Genomic DNA, 21,972 nt, shown 5'->3' with positions numbered 1-21,972 from the left:
AAAAGAGAAAGGTTGTCCCTCATTTTTAAAGAATATAACACCAGATCTCATTTTGTGCTTAGTTTTATGTATGTAAGTGATTTTCTAATTTATTTTGACTATTCCTAGTTATACTTTTGTTATAGGGTGAAATCAGTGATTGTTTCGTAACTTAAATTCTATTGTTGGCTAATAAACAAATATAAATTCTGTACTAATTATAAATATTTGGAGGAACAACTAATAGTATTCTTAAAGGATCTATTTGGCTCTATTGTAAAACATGTTAACAAAGCCAGCCCTTAATTGATTCCAAAATAATTAAAAGTTTTGTCAAAAGTATTGTTTGCATAATGATATACGTTAGTTTCATGTTTTAAACAAATAATTCGGCTTAACCCTTGTAGTAAAAGAAACTGTTAAAAAGATATAATCTTTCAATGTATTCAGTTAATTTAATGAGTTAAATTTTAATTGTAATTTCTGTAAATTTAACTTTGAAAAATGTGTAGTTTTAGCACCTATTATTGTGAGGATATTGATCCCAAGACAGTCAGTCCTTAGCCAAGTAACAGACGAGAAAACTGTGTTGGTTAGAACAACAACAATGCTTCAACTTAAATGTGAAATAAGTGTTACACAATTAGGCCATGTGTTAAAATATGACCGTGTCTGCTCCATACGTAACTTCCTATTCTTCAAGAACTGTGAACTATTTGGTTAGGTCTTTACTGCTCAAAAATGTTCAATAATAAACTATTGTAGCAGTATGTAGATGTTCAGCTGAAACCTATTAATGGGGCTTATCAAAGGTAAAACAATAGTGCTCTCACCATATAACTGTATATTATTGTGTGGTTGTGATAAGTGAAAGTAAAGAACTGTGAAACGCAAATGTGCACCTGTTGGCTACATAATTTACTGTAGGCAATACTACACTTCCACCCCCTAATTTTTCAACTAGTACATTGACACCGAGGACAACAAACAAAGAAGGTGAACACCATGACAAGTATGGTGGTTGGTAGGAGGAGCCAGTTATAAATAAGTTTATGGCTACCCCTGATAATGAGTCTTAGCCCAAACAATCTAGCATGCAGCTTCATTCGTGTCTCAATGGATTAGAGTTTTTTGTCTACTGAGACAAATATATCACCTCCATTTCCCATTAGCCTATCATTTCAATATACTCTTTGATTTTCTCCAAAAATCTCACTGCTATTAGTTCTAGGTTTTAATCAGCTTTCTGTACATTGTATTATGTGAGTTCCACAGCTTCTAGGGGTGCTTCAAGTTCTAGCACTTTGTAGCAAATAATACAACAGTTAATGTCCAGTTTTCCTACTGCTTTGTTATCTGGAATGGATGGAGGGTCACTTAATCAAAAAAAGACGTTGTTCACTGCCCATGACCAGGCAGTTACTTGGGAATCAGCATCTGATGTGAAGTGCATGCCTGACCCATTTACGAGGATCCTACAGTCACCAACCTTGTGGCAGAAGCCTGAGTAGCACATCTTAGCTAGCCACAGAACAGAACTGTCAAAGTCCTTGGTTCATGTCTTCCTTTCAACTAGAAACAGGGAGCCAGTTCTTGAGACAATTCTGCAGATTACGAAATTTGTTGAAACCACATTGTTGTTGTTGTTGTTGTTGTTGTTGTGGTCTTCAGTCCAGAGACTGATTTGATGCAGCTCTCCATGCTACTCTATCCTGTGCAAGGTTCTTCATCTCCTATACCTACTGCAACCTATGTCCTTCTGAATCTGTTTAGTGTATTCATCTCTTGGTCTCCCTCTACCATCTTTACTCTCCACGCTGCCCTCCAATACTAAACTGGCGATTCCTTGATGCTTCAGAATATGTCCTATCAACCAATTCCTTCTTCTAGTCAAGTTGTGTCACAAATTTCTCTTCTCTCCAATTCTATTCAATACCTCCTCATTACTTATATGATCTACCCATCTAATCTTCAGCATTCTTCTGTAGCACCACATTTCGAATGCTTCTATTCTCTTCTTGTCTAAACTATTTATCGTTCATGTTTCACTTCCATACATGGCTACACTCCATACAAATACTTTCAGAAACGACTTCCTGACACTTAAATCTATACTCAATGTTAACAAATTTCTCTTCTTTGGAAATGCTTTCCTTGCCATTGTCAGTCTACATTTTATGTCCTCTCTACTTCGACCATCATCAGTTATTTTGCTCCCCAGATAGCAATACTCATTTACTACTTTAAGCGTCTCATTTCCTAATCTAAATCCCTTAGCATTACCCGATTTAATTCGACTACATTCCATTATTCTCGTGTTGCTTTTGTTGATGTTCATCTTAGCCTTTCAAGACCATGGCCATTCCATTCAGCTGCTCCTCCAGATCCTATGCTGTCTCTGGCAGAATCACGATGTCATCGACAAACCTCAAAGTTTTTATTTCTTCTCCATGGATTTTAATTCCTACTCCAAATTTTTCTTTTGTTTCCTTTCCTTTACTGATTGCTGAAAATGCAGATTGAATAACAATGGGGAGAGGCTACAACCCTGTCTCACTCCCTTCCCAACCACTGCTTCCCTTTCACGTCCCTCAACTCTTATAACTGCCATCTGCTTTCTGTACAAATTGTAAATATCCTTTCGCTCCTTGTATTTTACCCCTGCCACCTTCAGAAGTTGAAAGAGAGTATTCCAGTCAACATTGTCAAAAGCTTTCTCTAAGTCTACAAATTCTAGAAACGTAGGTTTGCCTTTCCTTAATCTATCTTCTAAGATAAGTCATAAGGTCAGTATTGCCTCACATGTCCCTACATTTCTACCGAATCCAAACTGATCTTCCCTGAGGTCGGCTTCTACCAGTTTTTCCATTCATCTGTAAAGAATTCGTGTTAGTATTTTGCAGCAATGGTTTATTAAACTGATAGTTCAGTAATTTTCACATCTGTCAGCACCTGCTTTCTTTGGGATTGGAATTATTATATTCTTCTTGAAGTCTGAGGGTATTTCACCTGTCTCATACATCTTGCTCACCAGATGGTAGAGTTTTGTCAGGACTGGTTCTCCCAAGGCTGCCAGTAGTTCTAATGGAATGTTGTCTACTCCCGGGGCCTTGTTTCGACTCAGGTCTTTCAGTGCTTTGTCATACTCTTCATGCAATATCATATCTCCCATTTCATCTTGTCCTCAAGTACATCGCCCTTGTATAGACCCTCTATATACTCCTTCCACATTTCTGCTTTCCCTTCTTTGCTTAGAACTGGGTTTCCATGTGAGCTCTTGATATCCATGCAAGGGGTTCTCTTTTCCCCAAAGGTCTCTTTAATTTTCCCATAGGCAGTATCTGTCCTACCCCTAGTGAGATAAGCCTCTACATCCTTACGTTTGTCCTCTAACCATTCCTGCTTAGCCATTTTGCACTTCCTGTCGATCTCATTTTTGAGACGTTTGCATTCGTTTTTGCCTGCTTCATTTACTGCATTTTTATATTTTCTCCTTTCATCAATTAAATGTAATATTTCTTCTGTTACCCAAGGATTTCTATTAGCCCTCGTCTTTTTACCTACTTGATCCTCAGCTACCTTCACTATTTCGTCTCTGAAAGCTACCCATCCTTCTTCTACTGTATTTCTTTCCCCCATTCTTGTCAATTGTTCCCTAATACTCTCCCTGAAGCTCTCTACAATCTCTGGTTCTTTCAGTTTATCCAGGTCCCATCTCCTCAAATTCCCACCTTTTTGCAGTTTCTTTAGTTTTAATCTACAGTTCATAACCAATAGATTGTGGCCAGAGCCCACATCTGACCATGGAAAAGTCTTACAATTTAAAACCTGATTCCTGAATCTCTGTCTTACCATTATATAATCTATCTGAAACCTGTCAGTATCTCCAGGATTCTTCCATGTATACAACCTTCTTTTATGATTCTTGAACCAAGTGTTAGCTATGATTAAGTTATGCTCTGTGCAAAATTCTACCAGGTGGCTTCCTCTTTCATTTCTTCCCGCCAATCCATATTCACCTACTACATTTCCTTCTCTCCCTTTTCCTACTATCGAATTCCAGTCACCAATGACTATTAAATTTTCATCTCCCTTCACTATCTGAATAATTTCTTTTATCTCATAATACATTTCATCAATCTCTTCGTCATCTGTGGAGCTAGATGGCATATAAACTTGTACTACTGTGGTAGGCATGGGCTTCGTATCTATCTTGGCCACAATAATGCATTCACTATGCTGTTTGTAGTAGCTTACCTGCACTCCTATTTTCCTGTTCATTATTAAACCTACTCATTATTAAACCTACCCCTATTTGATTTTGATTGAAGCCATGTGAACCAGATTAATCTGCACAACATTCTCTGCCAATCACTGGAATGATCCAGATATGACCACAGATTGGATTAGATTAGGTTAGATTCAGTTTTCATTCCATAGACCCAAAAAATTAGATGATTCTTGTGGATGTGGAACATGTCAGAAAGTATAACATAAAAACATGAAACATTTGAATATAGTACTACCCTGGTCATTTGTCAGGAGGTAGTCAAATAGGTTAATACAATGCAGTAAACTGGAACAGCTAATATTTACAGAACTAACACACTGTCAGAATGAAATACTGCTCTGCACTATTAATAAATTTATCATACACAAAATACTTAATCCTGGCTGTTGTGACCAAGTTTTGTCAAAACTAAAATCTAACAGATATTTTTACTTAAGCTGGCTTAACAGTCTCTGTTAAGATACTTATCTATGGTGTAGAAGGCGTTGCCTATCAAAAAGTCTTTCAAACTCTGTTTAAACAGTGCTTTATCTGAAACCAAGTTTATAATGGTTGCTGGAAATTTATTGAAAATGTGTGTTCCTGAATATTGGACACCTTTTTGGACCAAGGTAAGTGATTTTAGGTCTTTATGTAGATTGCTCTTATTCCTAGAATTGATACTATGTATTGAGCTATTGGTTGGGAATAGAGATGTATTACCTGAAACAAATTTCATTAAGGAACAAATATCCTGAGAAGCAGTGGTTAGAATACAAAGTTCATTGAACAGGTTTCTACAAGATGTTCTTGAATTTACACCACAAATGATTATTATCACACACTTTTGCACCCAAAAAGCTTTTGCTCGGTTTGATGAGTTGCTCCAGAATATGATCCCATATGACATAATAGAATGAAAGTAAGCAAAGTATGCAAGTTTTTTTATATTTAATCTCCTACTTCTGACATCATTCTCGCAGAAAATACAGACTTGTTTAGGCACTTAAGCAATTCTGTGGTATTACCTTCCCAACTGAATTTATTATCAAGTTGTAAGACCAGAAATTTAACACTGTCAACTCTTTGATCTGTATGTCTTCATATGTTATACTCATGCTGGAAGGAAATCTCTTACAGGTTCTGAACTGCATATAGCAGGTCTTCTCGAAGTTTAATGACAGTGAATTAGCTTTAAAACACTTATTACTGTCAGTGAAAATTTGATTAGCAGCTATTTCTAAATCTGTACCTGACTTGCTGCTTATTGCAATGTTTGTATCATATGCAAACAAAACAAACTTAGCATATGACAATGTAACAGATGAGAGGTCATTAATGTACACAAGAAAAAGCAATGGACCCAAGATGGAACCTTGAGGAACACCATATGTACTTAATTCCCAGTCAGATGAAGACAGACTGCTTACTGCACAGGTATTTCACAATGATACCCTTTGTTTCCTATTAGACAGATAAGACTCAAACCATTTTGCAGCACTGCCGGTGACACCATAATATTCTGATTTACGTAAGAGAATGCTGTGGTTTACACATTCAAAAGCTTGTGACAGGTCACAGAAAATGCCAGTAGCCTCTAATTTATTATCTAATGAATTAAGTACATTCGCACTCCAAGTGTAAAAAGCTTTCTCTACATCAGAATCCTTCAGAAATCCAAACTGTGACTTGGACAATATGTTATTTGCAGTCAGGTGCTTAAGGAGACGCTTGAACACAATCTTTTCAAATATTTTTGAGAAAGCCGGCAGAAGTGAAATTGGTTGACAGTTTGTTGGTATCTCTTTATCCCCCTCCTTGTAAAGAGGCTTAACTTCAGCATATTTTAGCCAGTCTGGAAATGTTCCACTGATAAGAGATTGATTACACAAATAACTTAAGATAGAACTGAACTCACAGCAGCACTCTTTTATTAACTTCATTGGTATATTATCACACCCACTGGAATACTTAGATTTTAATGATTGTATGATGGATGCTACTTCTTTGGGAGACATGAGAGTCATTTCCATTTTCCTGAAGTTATTTTTGAAGACTGTTCTCAGGTACTCCATTGTCCTATCACCGAACCTTATAACCCCAAACTGCCAGTAACAGAAACGAAGTTCTTGTTTAAGAGGTTTGCAACACTACTAGTACTTGTTAGAAAAGTCTCATTTATTTTTAGAGCTATCTGTTCCTCTTCCTTTTTGGCACCACCTGTCTCTGTCTTCACCATACCCCACACAGTTTTTATTGTGTTGCCTGATGTAATAATCTTTTTCTCATAATAAAGCTGCTTCGTTTTTTGGATTACTTGCTTCAATATTTTGCTGTATTCTTTGCAAAGTGTTACAATTCTAACATCAGAGCTGTTCATATGTGCAGCTACCAAAGACACAATGAAAATTATAGAATTGTAGGGTCATTGCTGAATTGATTTTAGGTGACACTTGACAAATTAATATTCAATAAGAAGCTTTACTGTCACAAAACAAGATCGTAGACTCCTACTGGTTAGTGCTTAATTGTGATCCATTGGATGACAATTAAAACCTTTGTTGTACAGGAGCCCATCAGCAATATTTTCAAACTAAGTGATTTTTGTACAATAAAAGAAACTTTTTTTATATCTGACTTTAGATAGCCTTACGTTATAATATTCTGTAAGGCTGTTTCATTACTTTTCTTGTGATGCACTCACAAGTTACCTGTCTTCCATTGAAATAACTGGCATAATTACCTTTCCGGAGTCAGTAATTGTATCATACACATATACATTGCTGGTCATTAAAATTGTAACACCAAGAAATATAGCAAAAATGAAAATTTGCTTATTGTACATGGTACTATATTGCAGGAAGAATACATGACGAAATCTGTAGGTACTTGATTGTACACAGGGAGAGAAATTTAATACACGTACCTTCCAACAATGGCTCTAACCTGCTTAGGTAAGTGGGGTCTTGCCAGTCTCATGGCAACCCATGAGCAGATGTTTTCAATTACTGAGAGATATGGAGGCTGTGCAAGCAAACGCAACATGACCACTCACTGTACTGACACAGATCAGGATGCATGAGGAACATTCAGTCTGCTGATTCTGTGTGACAGTGAAGAATACAATCTAGTAACATTTGTTCTATTTCTTTAGTATCTGTGCCTGCCAATAATGTCATGGCAATGGAGAAACCTACCATGTTATCAGCCAACAAACTGGATATGATGGCTGTCAGTAGGAAATGCCTCCTCCATCATGTGTACTGGAGACAGCATCTGGTTTCTGAGACACCAAGAACGGGGCATTGACTCAAGTCAGTTATATGTTTACTAGCTTGACATGTGGATATTCAGTCACTTAATCATTTGTATCTTAAAGTGTATGTCTTCCTGTTTAGCTCTTGATTACATGAACAGCTGACATTCTCACTTGTGTTTTTGGTCTTGATTGGTTTTTTTCTCTTTGGGCATTATAATTCCCACTGCTGAGAGCTTGGCATTCCTAGGATATAGTAAAGTGGTGATGAGTCTGACTCATGCATTTATTGGTTGGGTTGCATCATAACGGAGGACTTATTTATGGTAGCAACAGTTGCAATTGCAACAACAGCAACAGCAGCAGTAGCAATTACATGCTGATCATCTGCAGATATTCACGAGTGCAACCATGGCAACAGATGCCACTAATTCCAGCCCCCTCTGATTTTTGGACCTTTTGCTCCCTCTGGCTTTTGCACCTTTTGCTGTTGCTACCTGAGACAATTCTCACTCTTCCACAAGGTAAGAAAAGTGATTCAACCAGTAGATATGAATGCATACCTACTCTCTTTGAGTTTCTTTCTTTATAATTAGGTGCAAAAGCTTTGTATGCTATGGACCTTGCTTGACTGAAATTTGATGAGTTGTGTATGGCCTTGGTTGCATGTTTTGAGCATAAATCACATGTTGTGGTAGTGTGGCTTAAGTTAAATCAGCAATGAAAGCAGGTTAATGAGTTATACATGGAATGGATAGTGGAATTCCAGAGTTTGTTTGGTGATTGTAAGTTCAATTGCAGTCAGTTTGGCATACCTTATGGAGATTCACTTGGCTCCAGGTAAGTCATTTCAAGTGAAGGTCTTAGAGTTGTCTGACCCTTCTCTAGCCGATGTGACACAGTTAGTATGGTCATATGAGCTATCTGCAGTGGCTCAGGAAGCTTTTGTTGATGAATGCCAAGTAGCAGAAGTGGATTGTAGTTATTCCCACAGTACATTGTCAGGTAACACAGCAGGGTCTCATTCCCGGGGTCTGATGTGCCTGGGTCACCTTTAGTTGTTAAGAAGTGGTCTCACCACGCCCTGTTAAGCACCTTAATACAGTGGATGCCAGAAATCATATTTCTCTGCTGACAGACTGATTTTCTTGCAAACTGAACAGTGGTCATTGCAATTCTTGGACTGGTGTAGCAGACAGTAATGCCCATCCTCTCTCAGCATTGGGCAGTTTCTTAGATTCTAGGGCTTTCTCCAGTTTCCTCATCTAACATAAGTGGTGGAAATGTCTGCATTTAAATTAATTTTGGTACAAAAACAACCACAGTGGCCATATTGCTACCATTTGTGCTATGCAATGTCCTGTTCGCAATGTTGACCAGTTTTCTATTAATGTACTTTCCACATCAAGCTCACATCTGGCAGATGGCTCATGTGCTTGAGTTGCAATTGTTTATTTTGGGATGATCTGTTGAGTTACAGCTCGATATTGGGGCTGCAGCTTGTTGATCATTGTGGCTACGTATCTGGGGATCAATAGGTCACAAACAGTGATCTCCTATAGCCACCAACATATGCTGTTTAGAGATCAACCAGTTGCCGTGGTAAAAAATAAAAATGTGGGAAGCCAAGTAACATTATTAGTATCCAATTCCACCTCAGTGTTGAATATTTTTGGGCTGGATTCTTTTATATCATGATTTCTAAATTACTGATCACAATAATTTAGCGTCTGCAGTCATTCCTTTTCATGGCCTTGAGTTGCTTTTGCAGCTCCATAAACAGTTGTTTGAGCCAACATTGGGTCAAGCAAGAGATTTCCTGACCAATATTCAGCTTAATCCTTCCACGCCCCCTAAGTTTTGCCATACATGACATTTGGCATGAGAGAGGTCATTAAAGCTGAATTAGACAAACTCCAGGACTTAGAGGTTATTTTGCTTGTAGCATCAAGTCAGTGAGCAATGCCATTAGTTGTGGTTAAAAAACCCTGAGGGCAATTCACCTGTGTGATGATTTCAAAACTGCAATTAATGTCCAGAGTGAAGTGGAGGTTTATCCAATTCCTTGCATTGAGGACTTATTTATGCAGCTGGCTGGTGGACACTATTTTTCAAAGACTGATTTGCGAGATGCCTATCAGCAGTTGGCCCTTGATAGTAAGTCACAGCAGGTGCTCATTATTAATACACCATTTGGCCTCTAAAAATTTACCAAGTTATCTATTTGTGTTGCATCAGCTCCAGGAATTTTTCAGCATTTTATTGAGCAGAAAGTTTGCCGTTCCCAAAGTGTGCAACTTACCTGGATGATTTAATAGTCACAGATGCCACCCAGAAGAACATCAACAAAACTTACTGGCATTGTTTCAGGCAGTGAAGGGTAGTGGTTTGCATTGTAAGTTGGAAAAGTGTACTTTTTTACAGCTGGTGTCAAGTATTTAGCGCATGTCTTAAATAGGGAAGGCATTAAACTACCTGATGACCATGTTGCGGCAACTGATGAACTGCCTGCCCCTTGGAACTTTAAAGGAGCTGCAGTAATTCCTTGTCACGGTAAATTACAACAAATTCATACCAGATGCATCAGGGGTCTCACAACCTCTCAATCAGTTTTGTAAGAAAGGTGTAAAATTTGTTTGGCCCAACATTTTTCAGCATGCTTTTACGCAGTTAAAACTTTGTTTACACACCAGCCCTTGCCTTACTATTTGGTCTCAAGAAAAGCCTAACACAGGCTACTGATGCATCACAGTATGGGATCAGTGCCATACTGCCCCACACAAATGTGGACAGGTCAGAACAGCTGATTGCTTTTGCATCTAAGACCCTCTCAGCTGCCCAAAAGAATTACTCCCAAACAGGGAAGAGGCACTGGCCATAGTCTATGATGTTAAAGAAGTTTCACATTTTCCTGTCTGGCTCAAAATTTCACTTAGTAAACTGTTGGTATCATTGTTCAGCCATACGGCTGGCTTCTCTAATAAGCCAGCTCAAGGACTGCAGCATTGGGTGCTATTTATTACCAATTATTTTTATGATATCCATTTTTGGCCCACCACACAGCATGTGACTGATGATGTGTTGTCCAGGTTGCTCATGGATCCCAAAATGAGGTTTTATAGTTTATTTTGTGTTTAATGATGCATTACAAATGATTCTGCATGATTTTTCCATCATCACCAAGGAAGCAGTGGTATCCACAAGTCACAACCCAGTGTTGTGCAGCACTGCTGAAGTAGTTCATTCAGGATGGTCTGTACATCCTCTTAAGGATGCCCATCCTAATTTTTGATCTTATTTCAGTAAAAAGACCAGCTCAATGTACATCAGGGAGTAATGTTGCTTACAATGGAGAACGGTAGTATTTCTCTAACTCCACTCATGCATCCTTCACTTGTTGCATTCTTCTTACTGGGAGTGTCTCACATGAAAGTGTTAGCTCAGTAACATGTATATCGGCCTGCAATAAGCACCCATATCAGATGTGCAGTGTCATATCTGTCCACAGAGCCAAGTGAACCCTCTCCAGAAGTTTTTGTTGTGGTCTCAACCAGCTTAGCTATAGAATAGAGTACAAGAGGACTTTTGCCAGTCCCTTTCTTGGGGAGATGTGGTTGATACTGGTGGATGCCTGTCAAACTTCCCCTATACAGCACGGATACCCACCAGCACAGGGTGCTCACAACTGTTTTTGCCATAGATGATGTACCAGTCACCTTGGTCTCTAACAATGGCTCCCAGTTAACGATGTCAGAATTTCAGGCCTTATGTAGTTTCAATGGTATCCAGCATGGCAGAGCAGCTGGTCCAGTCTTGTAAGACCCAAATTAGAAAGGCAGTGCAAACTATGCCAGAAGAGGAGGCTCTTTCACACTTAGCCACGTACCCACCATCATGGTAATTGGGCGTAGTCCAGCATAGCTCCTGCATGGACAACAGCCCCACAGGTTATTTAATCTTTTGTGTCCTACCCCCCACCTTCAGCAGTTCCATTGTATGCCTCATTTCTGGAAGGGTGTGTTGGTTTGGGTCCACATGAATTGATGTCAACTGGGATGGACAGCAGGGGTGATAGTCCAGTACAGGGGTTGCCAGCTATTTGAGGTCACAGTTAGGGACAATAGGTGCATGAGACACAGAAATCAATTATGGCCATTACAGGAGCATAATTTGCCACCACTTCAGAAGCCACCTTCAGGTCATCACTTTGTATGGATAACATCAGTCCCCCCCCCCTTCCCCCCATTTCCCTCAAATATGAGGCAACAGGACCCCTACACCCTGATAATGATTAAGATCACATCACATTCCTCTTCCACACTGCAGGTGGAGCAACCAATAGAGCTTGAACCACTCCATCCAATGCCACCACGACAAAGAACAGTTACTACATTTTGAACTGCTGGCTGTGCTTTCAGTTTCTCCCTCTTCCCTCCTCAGACATTTACGACATAGACCTGGGCTCTTTTGCCCGTATGTGCCCACTAAAGAGGAGATGGATTTGGTATCCACACCTGCCAATAATACCATGGCAATGGAGGATGCGCAACCAATGATGTCGGCAGCCAGCAAACTGGATACAATGGCTGTCGACATGTGGCACCCACGTCGTGTGTTCTATAGACAGCTACTTGTTCCTTAGGTGCCATGTTAAGGCAGCCACTGACTCATATTAGTTATGCATTTACTAGCTTAGCAACTTGACATGTGGATATTTGGCCGCTTAGACATTTGCATGTTTAGGGAAATCTCTTTTCATTTGAACTCTTGATTACTTGCTGAACTGATGTTCTAGCTTGTCTTCTGGCCTCACTTGATTTTTGCTCTTCAGACGTTATAATTCCCACTGTTAATGATTTGGCATGGCTATAACATAGCACCTTGAAGCCCCCACATAAAGGTACTGTCTACTTTGAGGCTCTACACAGAACTGGGACATACCTGAAATGCTGACATGGTGCCATTCCTGCATCCAGTATTGCCATTGGGCACACCACTGTCAGGGTATCTCTCTCTGCTGCTGTGTGAAGGGATTGCCATTTTGATAGCCTGTGTTGTTCCACATATAGTCACACTTTTCACTTGGATGCTGTTGTTGCTGCAGACAATCGTATTTACTAACTCAAGTTATATAAAATGACTGTACAATCCTGAAGAGCCAAGCAAACAGCTGGCCTGTCCTCTCAGTTGCTAGATGCATGGGGCTGTTGAGACCCTGCATGGTGTTGAGTATGGTCCTCCTGAGCCCATCAATTCCATTTTTGCATGACAGTGAGGGATCCTGCCCAACTCAATCAGCAATTTTGTGGAACAATAAAGCACATTCCTGACACACCATGATCCTGTCGCTTTCAAATTCTAACATGTTGGTAAACATTTCTCCTTCTTACAGAAGGGATAACACAATCTCCTCACAAACGACCACCATTCAAATGGAAGTTCTGAATGTGAAAACTGCTTATACCAAAAAGTATATGGTGTTAATAATACCAGTTTTGTGTGAGTGTACTGCAACACTAATCATTTGCATATCAAGGCACGTATCACACATCATGGCAATTTCACACATCTTGTATGTCATCTTTATGGTGTTTAAAATTTTTAATGGCCAGCAGTGTATTATGCACATGACCACATTTTTCACTTCTGACATTCATAGTTGGCTCTCTGGAAATGAGTATATACAGTTAAATTATGAGACAGAGTTACTGACCATACTTACCTTCAGGAGACAACATTTCAGCACAATCAACAGACGGAATAGAAAATACACCACCCTAGCTTTTGGAACTGACAGTTCCTTCCTCAGGGAGGAGAGATGGATGGGTTAGAGAAGCTTAAAAAATAAGGGCAGGTAACAGTGACTCCAAAATGACTGGGTCTCATCAGTTGTGTGGACAAGGAGAAAAAAAGTTGAAAAGGGGTGGGAGGTGTCAGAGACGTTAGTCACAGGTAGTTCAGGGGTAAGCACTGTGCTAACTTTAGTAAAGAGATCTTAATTTCCCTTTGCCCCCACAATAGGTTGGTCCTTCTTATTTTGAGGATTGAATGCTGGTAGGCATTTCCTTTTCAACCTTCCCCAACCTACCTCTTCCTCCTCCCTGAGGAAAGAGCTGTTAGATCTAGAATAGAAATTTCACCACCACAAGATAAGTATTTATCAGCAGTTCTATATTTTTAATTTATAGTTTTCTTGAATGAATATTCCTTTTGATAAAAATGTATATCCTCTCTTTTGTACTTCCTAAGGAAGTGTGTGTTGCTGAAGTCGTTACCGTGTATTCACTCCATGTGCAGTCTTGTTCATGTGGCAGTGCTTATAAGAAAAGTTACATATTGTTCTGGCTGTATCACATAGAACAAAAAAAAATGCTGTCTGTTCCTACAAATGTGTCAATCAAACAATGATAGAAAAGTCAAACAATGGAAATTCCAGATAGGAATATCAACAGTGTTGGAAAAGACAGATTGCTACTTACCATAAAGAAGACATGTCAAGTTGCAGACAGGCACAATTAAAAGACACTTACATAAACCTTTCAGCCACAGCCTTTATCAGTAAAAGAGAGATGCGCACATTATTCTCAGACACAAGCAAGCACTGCACAGCAACTGCCAATTCCAGCATCTTGAGGCGGAATGCTGACCCAAGATGCTGGAATTGACAGTTGTGTGTGCATGAGGTTTCCTTGCTTGTGTGTATGTATATGGTGTGTTGTCTCTCTTTTACTGATAAAGGCTGTGGCCAAACACTTTATGTAAATGTCTAATTGTGTCTGTCTGTAACTTGACATGTCTTTTCCTACATTATTAAAGATAGAAAAGAATTATCTCTGAATCATTTGGTTGAGAAATATGCACAGGTGAAGTAGATTACTGGGATTTTTTAGAGTTATGAGTAGCAGATCTGAACACAGCCGTCCTGCAATATATAACAGAGCTTGCTGACATGTTCAGTGAGATGTAACCATCAGAGTTTTCTACGGAAATTACATATGGATTATACTACGTACCAACAAGCTTTGGTCGCAAGCAATTATTCCAGTCACCATGACCCAAACAACCAAATGTGCCATCTCCACATGTCATTAGCATTCCAGAGTCACTTACAAATACACTGTAGCCATCTCCTGCTCCAACTCTGTAATGAAAGTGTTCAAGATCATCAGCAGTACCTAAGTATTAAATTTGTCTACATACTTATCTCTCCTTTATTGAAACTAAGGAAAATCCAGGATGGAATGTAACAATATTATGATAGAAATGAGCAACTCTGCATAAAATTTAAGAAGAATTACTATACCTGTACTAAAAGACAAACTTCCATATTAAAGTGTTGTTACTGTGTAGCAGTGTGAGGAAAAGAAAGAAATGGGAGGAAAAGTAGGAGAGATGCATGTGACTTGTGAAGGTAAATATCTGTTGCCTAGATACTTCATCTTGGGGTAAATTTTTTAAATCAAAAGTGTGATGCAAGGTATTCAAAAGAAAAATTAGTAGCAGTACATAACGTGAATGGGAAGCTTGCGAGTGCCAGAGAGTAGTTCCTCCCACAACCAAAGTCAGAATAAAATAATAATAATAATAATAAATGAAAGATTGGAAAACTCCTTTAAAGTAACATAAAACATGAATAAAAAACTGGGACAGTTAAAAAATTTTTTGCCAGTAAAACAAGCAGTATTTTAAACGTAGCTGCACAACAGCAACGGTTCCACGTAATAAAATTATAAACAGCTGACCAGTTGCAATGGATAAAGAATTCTTTACCTAGGTTTCAACAAATTTAAATTTGTCTTCTTCAGAAGGTGGCCTAAGGACAATGAACATCATAGCTTACATTAGAAAGGTATGAAACTTAAGTCAAGAATAGATTTTAACACAAATTAGAGAGCTCTTGCATTACAAAAATATGAGAACGATGACTGGTACTTACAATTTTACATTAGTATGGACTAATAATAATAATTAGTAAAACAAGCATTAATAAACAAATGTCCAAACTCAGCCTTACCCTACATGGCTCAGATGATAGCTGAAAAGGAATGCAACTGGTTCACTGCAAATAGTGTAAGTATCAGTATTACAAAGACTCATGTATACAGTTTGAAATAAACAGAAAAGACCTGGTATCACCAGAATTAGTGATTTATGGTCCTCTGTTAAATGAAATGCAGTGTGCAAAATTCCTTCGGGTACAATTGGATCAAGTTTAGCTAGGCTTATGGCTAATTTTTCTCTTAGAAGCACATTTCACATACACCACTTTGTAAGACTGGATGAACATTTGCACTGTCAGGGAGAGGTACTTAAGGACACTTGAGTTGTTACACCATTACTACTGATAAATAGTAGCTAAAAATCAGGGTCGTAGCCCAGAATACAATTACAAACTTTCATAAAGGATCATTATGAAAACTGTCCCTGTATACTTATTTTGTAATTAAAACTGCAGTTCAGATATCAGCAAATTTGAGAAACTCCTGACTCTAGCACAAGGGATTTAAGTTCATGGCACATCTTGCTTCCTTGATAAATGTCTCCATTGGAGAACTTCGTGACAGAAAATCATCCCTTGAAAACATTATAACATATACAACTCAAAACACACACTGTGTCAGTTTTGAAGCTCACCATTTCAGGCCACCATAGAGTAGAGTCACAGGTGGAAATGGAAATCTTCCTTCCTTCAAGTTACCAAGTCCAGTGGAGACATCTTAAGATAAGGTCAGTCAAAATATTATAAATAGTAGCAGGATAATTAGTAAAGTCAAATTATCATTATACCCATTGTGAATGTTTTAAATTTGTGGTTTATTTATATTTGAGATGCAGTCAGCCACTTTTTTAATTTGGTACAATTTATTACTCCTTTAACTAGTTTTGGAGCCATTGCAGGCTCATAATAAGATGGAGGTGTCACAGGAACATTATTTTCTGGACCATTTGCAGCCAGACATTAAGAGTCATTGTGATTGCATTGGTCTTGGTTTGACCACCACAATGATTTACTGGGCATAGTCATTTTTGAGGTGGTGTGCCATTGCCTTCTCCAGATCTGTGAATATACTTACCCATGCAGATGTGTAGGGACCAATAGTTTAACTTTTGTTGCCAAACCACAGCACTACTTGGCATTTTGCACATTAATGAACATTTCCAAACATAAAAGAGGTGGTAAGTGAAAGAAATGTTAACTGTGAGCCACATTTCAGCCCCAACCCTTCAGTATCATAGTCCAGCATGTAACCACTGATCAACTGAGAGACATCTTTTTAGGAAACAGCCAATGAACAGGTGTTCACTATTGAAATAAAGGGTACATGCTTACTATTTCTCTCCATCTAGGTGTGCTCTTATGGCTGTATTTACTGTCTGCAAAAATTGCTGACAGTGCCAATGTTCTCCTTAACCTAGCTTTACAGACTGAAAAAGTTATTTCCAGTTTCTTAGCAATTTAAGCCCATGTTTGGTAGTTAAAAATTTAATAGAAACTGTATAGATGCTGGTATTCATTTCTACATACAATTGTTGTAAGAGAGATTCAGTCATTATTTACTGCTGTCATTTCAAACTCCATATATGAGACTGTTCACTGTAAACAGTTGAAAATTCCCTTTCTCACTCTGCCACTAAGTATCCATGAAATGCCTTTAAACATTTTTACATCGATTAGGAGTCCTCTGCATGTGCTCTTATGGCAGTATTCACTATCTGCACTAATTACTGACAGTGCCAATGTTCTCCTTAACCTAGCTTTACAGATTGAAAAAGTTATTTCCAGTTTCAACAGTGTGTGAGTTTTGACTCAATCTGTGAAATTTTGCTAGTCATATTTGATCCTACTTCACACCAAAATAATCTGAGAGTAATGTTAGCACAATGCAGATTTCAGAGTTCAGCTTGATTATAATTCACTTTTGTGCTAATCTGTGATCAACCATTTTATATAATTGACCCTAGAAGAATTTTCCTGTGATTTCAGTTACATTCTAGATTATATAATGAAACAAACTGAATAATACTTTGTATGATCTGTGTTGTATATCATTAATCACTTCTTTGCTAAAAGTACTTGTAAAGGTTTAACAAAGTACCAGTAAGCTACATTATTTTATAGTAGGATAGACATGAAAGGAATTCAGAGTATTTTAAATAAATTGATTACAAACTGTCAACACAATTTAGTGCTCAGCCAAGCCATTACCCCTGGAAACACAGAGATACAGTGAAGTATCCATTAACATAAATGCTATCAACTCTAGTGCAAAAACATTTTTAATAGCTTCTGAAACAAATTCAGCTACAGAAACTACATCACATACATCAAAATCAATACCACTACTTCCCCTTGGGGGGGGGGAAAAAAAAAAAAAAAAAAAAAAAAAAAAAAAAAAAAAAAAAAAAAAAAAAAAAACCTTCATATTTGTTGATGACATAAAATTTCTAAATATATAAGAATCCTGTTCGCACAGCATGTTAATTGTTCCATAAAATTAAGAGAATTCACCCATAACCAAACTTTATGGGATTCAGATATGTTGGCTGTGAATCATTCAACCATCTTTGGAGCATTGCCGACAGACTTCTTTTTTTATTGATTGTTGTTTTACATCCCTCATCCCATATGAGTCAGAGGTGGGCTGTCTGCAGTACAAAATCTTGCTGTGCAGCCAAAATCTTTTATAATATAATTAGAAACATTACAAAGAAGACTAAAGGATTTAGAAAAAAATATTTATTTTGAGAAATATGTCCGCTTTCATTCAAAAGGAGCACAGCACTTTCACAAAAAGCTGTGTCATTGTGTCAAATATGGCTTAGCATTTACTGATTTACATTGCTGTTTCTCAAATAAAGTAGCTATCAAGATTTGTAACTAAGAGGCATATCTGCAGTACATCCCTACTTGCAATGCAAATTTGCAACCAACATTGCTATAGGCCATGTAGAAAAACAGGAATTTAAATTCTTGATCAAGACAGTTAAATAATATGTGGAAGAAGTGGCTAAAGAGGTACTGATATGTTTTTAATTTTCAATGTTCTTTATACGTGTCAGATGGGAGATTGAATGAGAGAGTATAAATTTACTTGGAACTCTAGAGAAAGAAACAAAGTTTACTTGAAAATAATTTTGTGTCTTTTTTTGTAACTCACTGTGCAAATCACAGTGAAACTGAAGTAGATTTTTATCACTAGTAATAAATACTATCAAGTACCAAATTTACTGGGTACAAAGTGTAAATTTCCAAGATCCTTAACAAGATCTCTGTGAGGCAATATTATTAATGCTTAGATTGCTTCTGCATAAATACGTCATTTACTTCAGGTGCACTGCCCCTGGAAGATGACTCATTTAGACAGCAGAGAATGAAAAATGCAAAATAAACCAACATACTTGTCTTTAGGCCATAATGCTGATACTTCTGACAGCAAAATGTACTGAATTGAGTTTACTGATTAGTTTATTTATGTGTTGACTCAATTTTAACTTGCTATCCAGTCGTACACCAAGAAAGTTTACACACTGTTTTTCATTTACTGTAGGGCCATGAATCTCTGATTCTGGTGCTACCAGGTCTTCTCTGTTTGTTTGAAACTGTATACATGAGTCTTGGTAATACTGATACTTAATATTTTTGCAGTGAACCAGTTGCATTCCTGTTCAGCTATCACCTAAACCATGTAGTACCATGTAGTTGAGTTTGGACACTTGTTTGTTATGCTCATTGCACCATATGAGCTATTTTAGCATCATTGATGGACTTGTGTGTTTAAATCTGGCTTACATCCAATCCACTGCAAAGTGAGAGAATCCACTCTGCAGGCAGCTTTGGATAATTCCCTTCCATAACTTCTGACCCTAGTTATATGTTGTTAGCAGAAGCTCATGTACTGAACTTTGAAGTGTAGGAAACAACATGTACACTGAAACTTTTGGTTGTGAGAAGCTTGCTAGGATGTGTCATCTATTAGAGGATTCTCTACTAAAGCTAAATTTCAAGTTCAGTTCCCAATCTAGTCAGAATCACAGGGAGAAGCTCCTGTGCTCCTGGTACAACTGCCAAAACTGTGCCCTCTCTTCCCATGAAAAATTAGCTTTCTGCAATTTTTTCTATGTATACTGATAAATTTTAACTTTATATGTAAGTGCAATAAAAAAGATACACAGAAAAACTGAATGTACAATGAGATCTGATACAAAAATTAATTGGTTCAACATGTAGTGAAGTGATTAGCAAAGAATTTTAAGATTTTCAATGCAGTAGTACACGCCAGAGTTTCATTAACACTAGAATAATAACCAAATACCTAATACCTATGTCAGGACTACTTCCAATGGTCTTATGACACCAGAGGCTTGAGCAATGCAGTTGATGACTGGTGGCAGAGCATACATTTGTTTGGATGACAATTCAGTTTACCTGAACAGAATAAATTCTTCATGACATTCTTGCCATGTCAGATTGAACTTCAATCCTAAACTTTTGACAGTTTCCTCTGGTTTCATCATCAGATTTCAGTTGGCCTTTATATAATTTACTTAGTTAGCAGAATTATGTCATGAAAACATCGCAAACTTACGTAACTTCCATATGTTACCAGAGATCGTCAACATTTGTGTCTGAACAACATTGGTAGCAATTCTGATTTCATTATATGGTGGATCACTCAGTCAGTGTCTCTGTAGCCTTTCAGTTTCTAGTACTTTACAGCAATAATTGTGCAGCTAGCATTCCAGTTAAAGACACTGTTACACATTCTCATCTCAACAGCTTCTTTGATAATGGAATCCCTGTAGGTAGATGCATGAGATAATATTTCCATTTCATCAAACATAATCTTATGTTTGTTTGTGAGACCACATTCAGAAACAGCATATTTGTTGGAACCATAGTATTTAGTGTGGTGTCAGTGTTCTCTGGAGTGTTCATATTAACTGACCAATGTAAATGCTACCATATTTACAAGGCATTTTATAAATTCCAGAAATGGCAAGAAAAAGGCATTCCTTTACTGGATGCAGTAAAGAAAAGTTTATCTATGAATGATACTGTGAAAAATTATGTTGTTGTATTACACAAACAGAATGTAACTGTCTACAAGCACAGTGACTAACAACTCTTGTAATTACAGTAAAACTATCGACTTGACCACAGGTATTTATTTTATTTCTTTCATTCTCATGTGTTTTGGCATTACACCATTTTTAAAAGGACAAAATCCTATGAAACACTTAAGGATGAAAGAAATAAACGAAATATTTGCACTCAAGATGAGAGTTTTATTATAAGTGCAAGATATGACCCCCATGTCTCATACAGTTTTTATGCAATATGTATCCTATCCTGCAATATTATTAATCAACCACAGAGGGCATATTTGTGAATTACTTTCTATCACATAGCAGATCATATCAATCAAAACTTGGGACCAGCAAAAGTACTGGCCAGAGGGGCACGTGAGCTATGCACCTCCTCCACGTTATTTGCTTGCTTCCTCCACTGTCATGTATTGCTCCAGTCCTCAGCTGGCAAAAATCAGAAGCCTTCTTCAAATAGCAAGTTCACTACAGCATCCCCTTATCACTGTTTTAGATCCTACAATACCATAGTGATGAAGCATCATTGTTGAGCATGAGTGAGCTGTGTAAGTGCCAGCTTTGTGAAACAAACATGCTGCTTTCAAGCAAATCACGTTGGTGATAGATGCACTATGTTTGGTAGAAGTTACTTCTTTATCATGGTCCATGGATGAAATGACACTGTAGAAATGGTACAGTAACAAAAGCATGTGTTTACATTCAAAGGTCAGGAGATAAGCTTTTTCTCATATAAGGAGGATAGGATCATGAGAGGTGGAAGAAATCATACTTGTGACACTTGAAAATGAATATGACAGTTACAAATAACATATTTTCAGCATAAACAGCTTTGTCAAAAATAAGATCTCAGAGTTCACAAAAACGTTCACATACCTGTGTACGGACTTTCCTTTAAGAGCCTCAACTGGTTCTGGCTGTGACTTCCACAGCTCTGTATCACCATGGCCAAGTTGTCCTTTCTTTCCTTCACCCCATGTGTAAACAACAAGCTCTAGAAAATAAATAAAAAAAGAAATTGCCTAAAACATGACAGAAACAAGAAAATTAAATAATTGAATATGTCATTTAAGACACACTAAAGATAAAATCATGTATAGTTCATGTTAAAAGAGTGTTAACTTTGAGAGCTACATCTATATTCTGAAAAACTAATATGAAGTCAAGGCAAAGTATACATCCCCTGGTATCTAGTATTCCATGTGCATTGGAGTGCATTATGAGGGACGTTCAATAAGTGATGCAACATTTTTTTTTTTTTTTTTCCTTTGAAATTCAGTTGAAAAATTTGGAATTTATTGTGGCACATTGTGAAGTATTTCCACTTCATCCCCTACAGTTTCATGAAGTTCCAATAGGAGGC

General features: G+C 37.7%; 1 protein-coding gene across 3 annotated transcripts in view; it reads right to left on the bottom strand.

Moving 5' to 3' along the window:
- Window positions 1-21,972, bottom strand: part of LOC124607401 (serine/threonine-protein kinase Nek8) — a 317,572-nt gene that overhangs the window by 174,414 nt on the left and 121,186 nt on the right. For all 3 annotated transcript variants that reach the window (XM_047139723.1, XM_047139724.1, XM_047139725.1), the window contains 2 exons: window positions 21,486-21,603; window positions 14,519-14,646 (listed from right to left, as the gene is read on the bottom strand). In XM_047139723.1, the coding sequence (XP_046995679.1) occupies window positions 14,519-14,646; window positions 21,486-21,603 (246 nt within the window). The remainder of the gene's footprint in view (window positions 1-14,518; window positions 14,647-21,485; window positions 21,604-21,972) is intronic.

Source organism: Schistocerca americana, chromosome 3 (assembly GCF_021461395.2).
Source record: "Schistocerca americana isolate TAMUIC-IGC-003095 chromosome 3, iqSchAmer2.1, whole genome shotgun sequence".
In the NCBI taxonomy this organism is placed as follows: Eukaryota; Metazoa; Arthropoda; class Insecta; order Orthoptera; family Acrididae; genus Schistocerca; species Schistocerca americana.
Note: the sequence above shows the minus strand (reverse complement) of the source record. Positions and strands in the feature narration are given on the sequence as shown.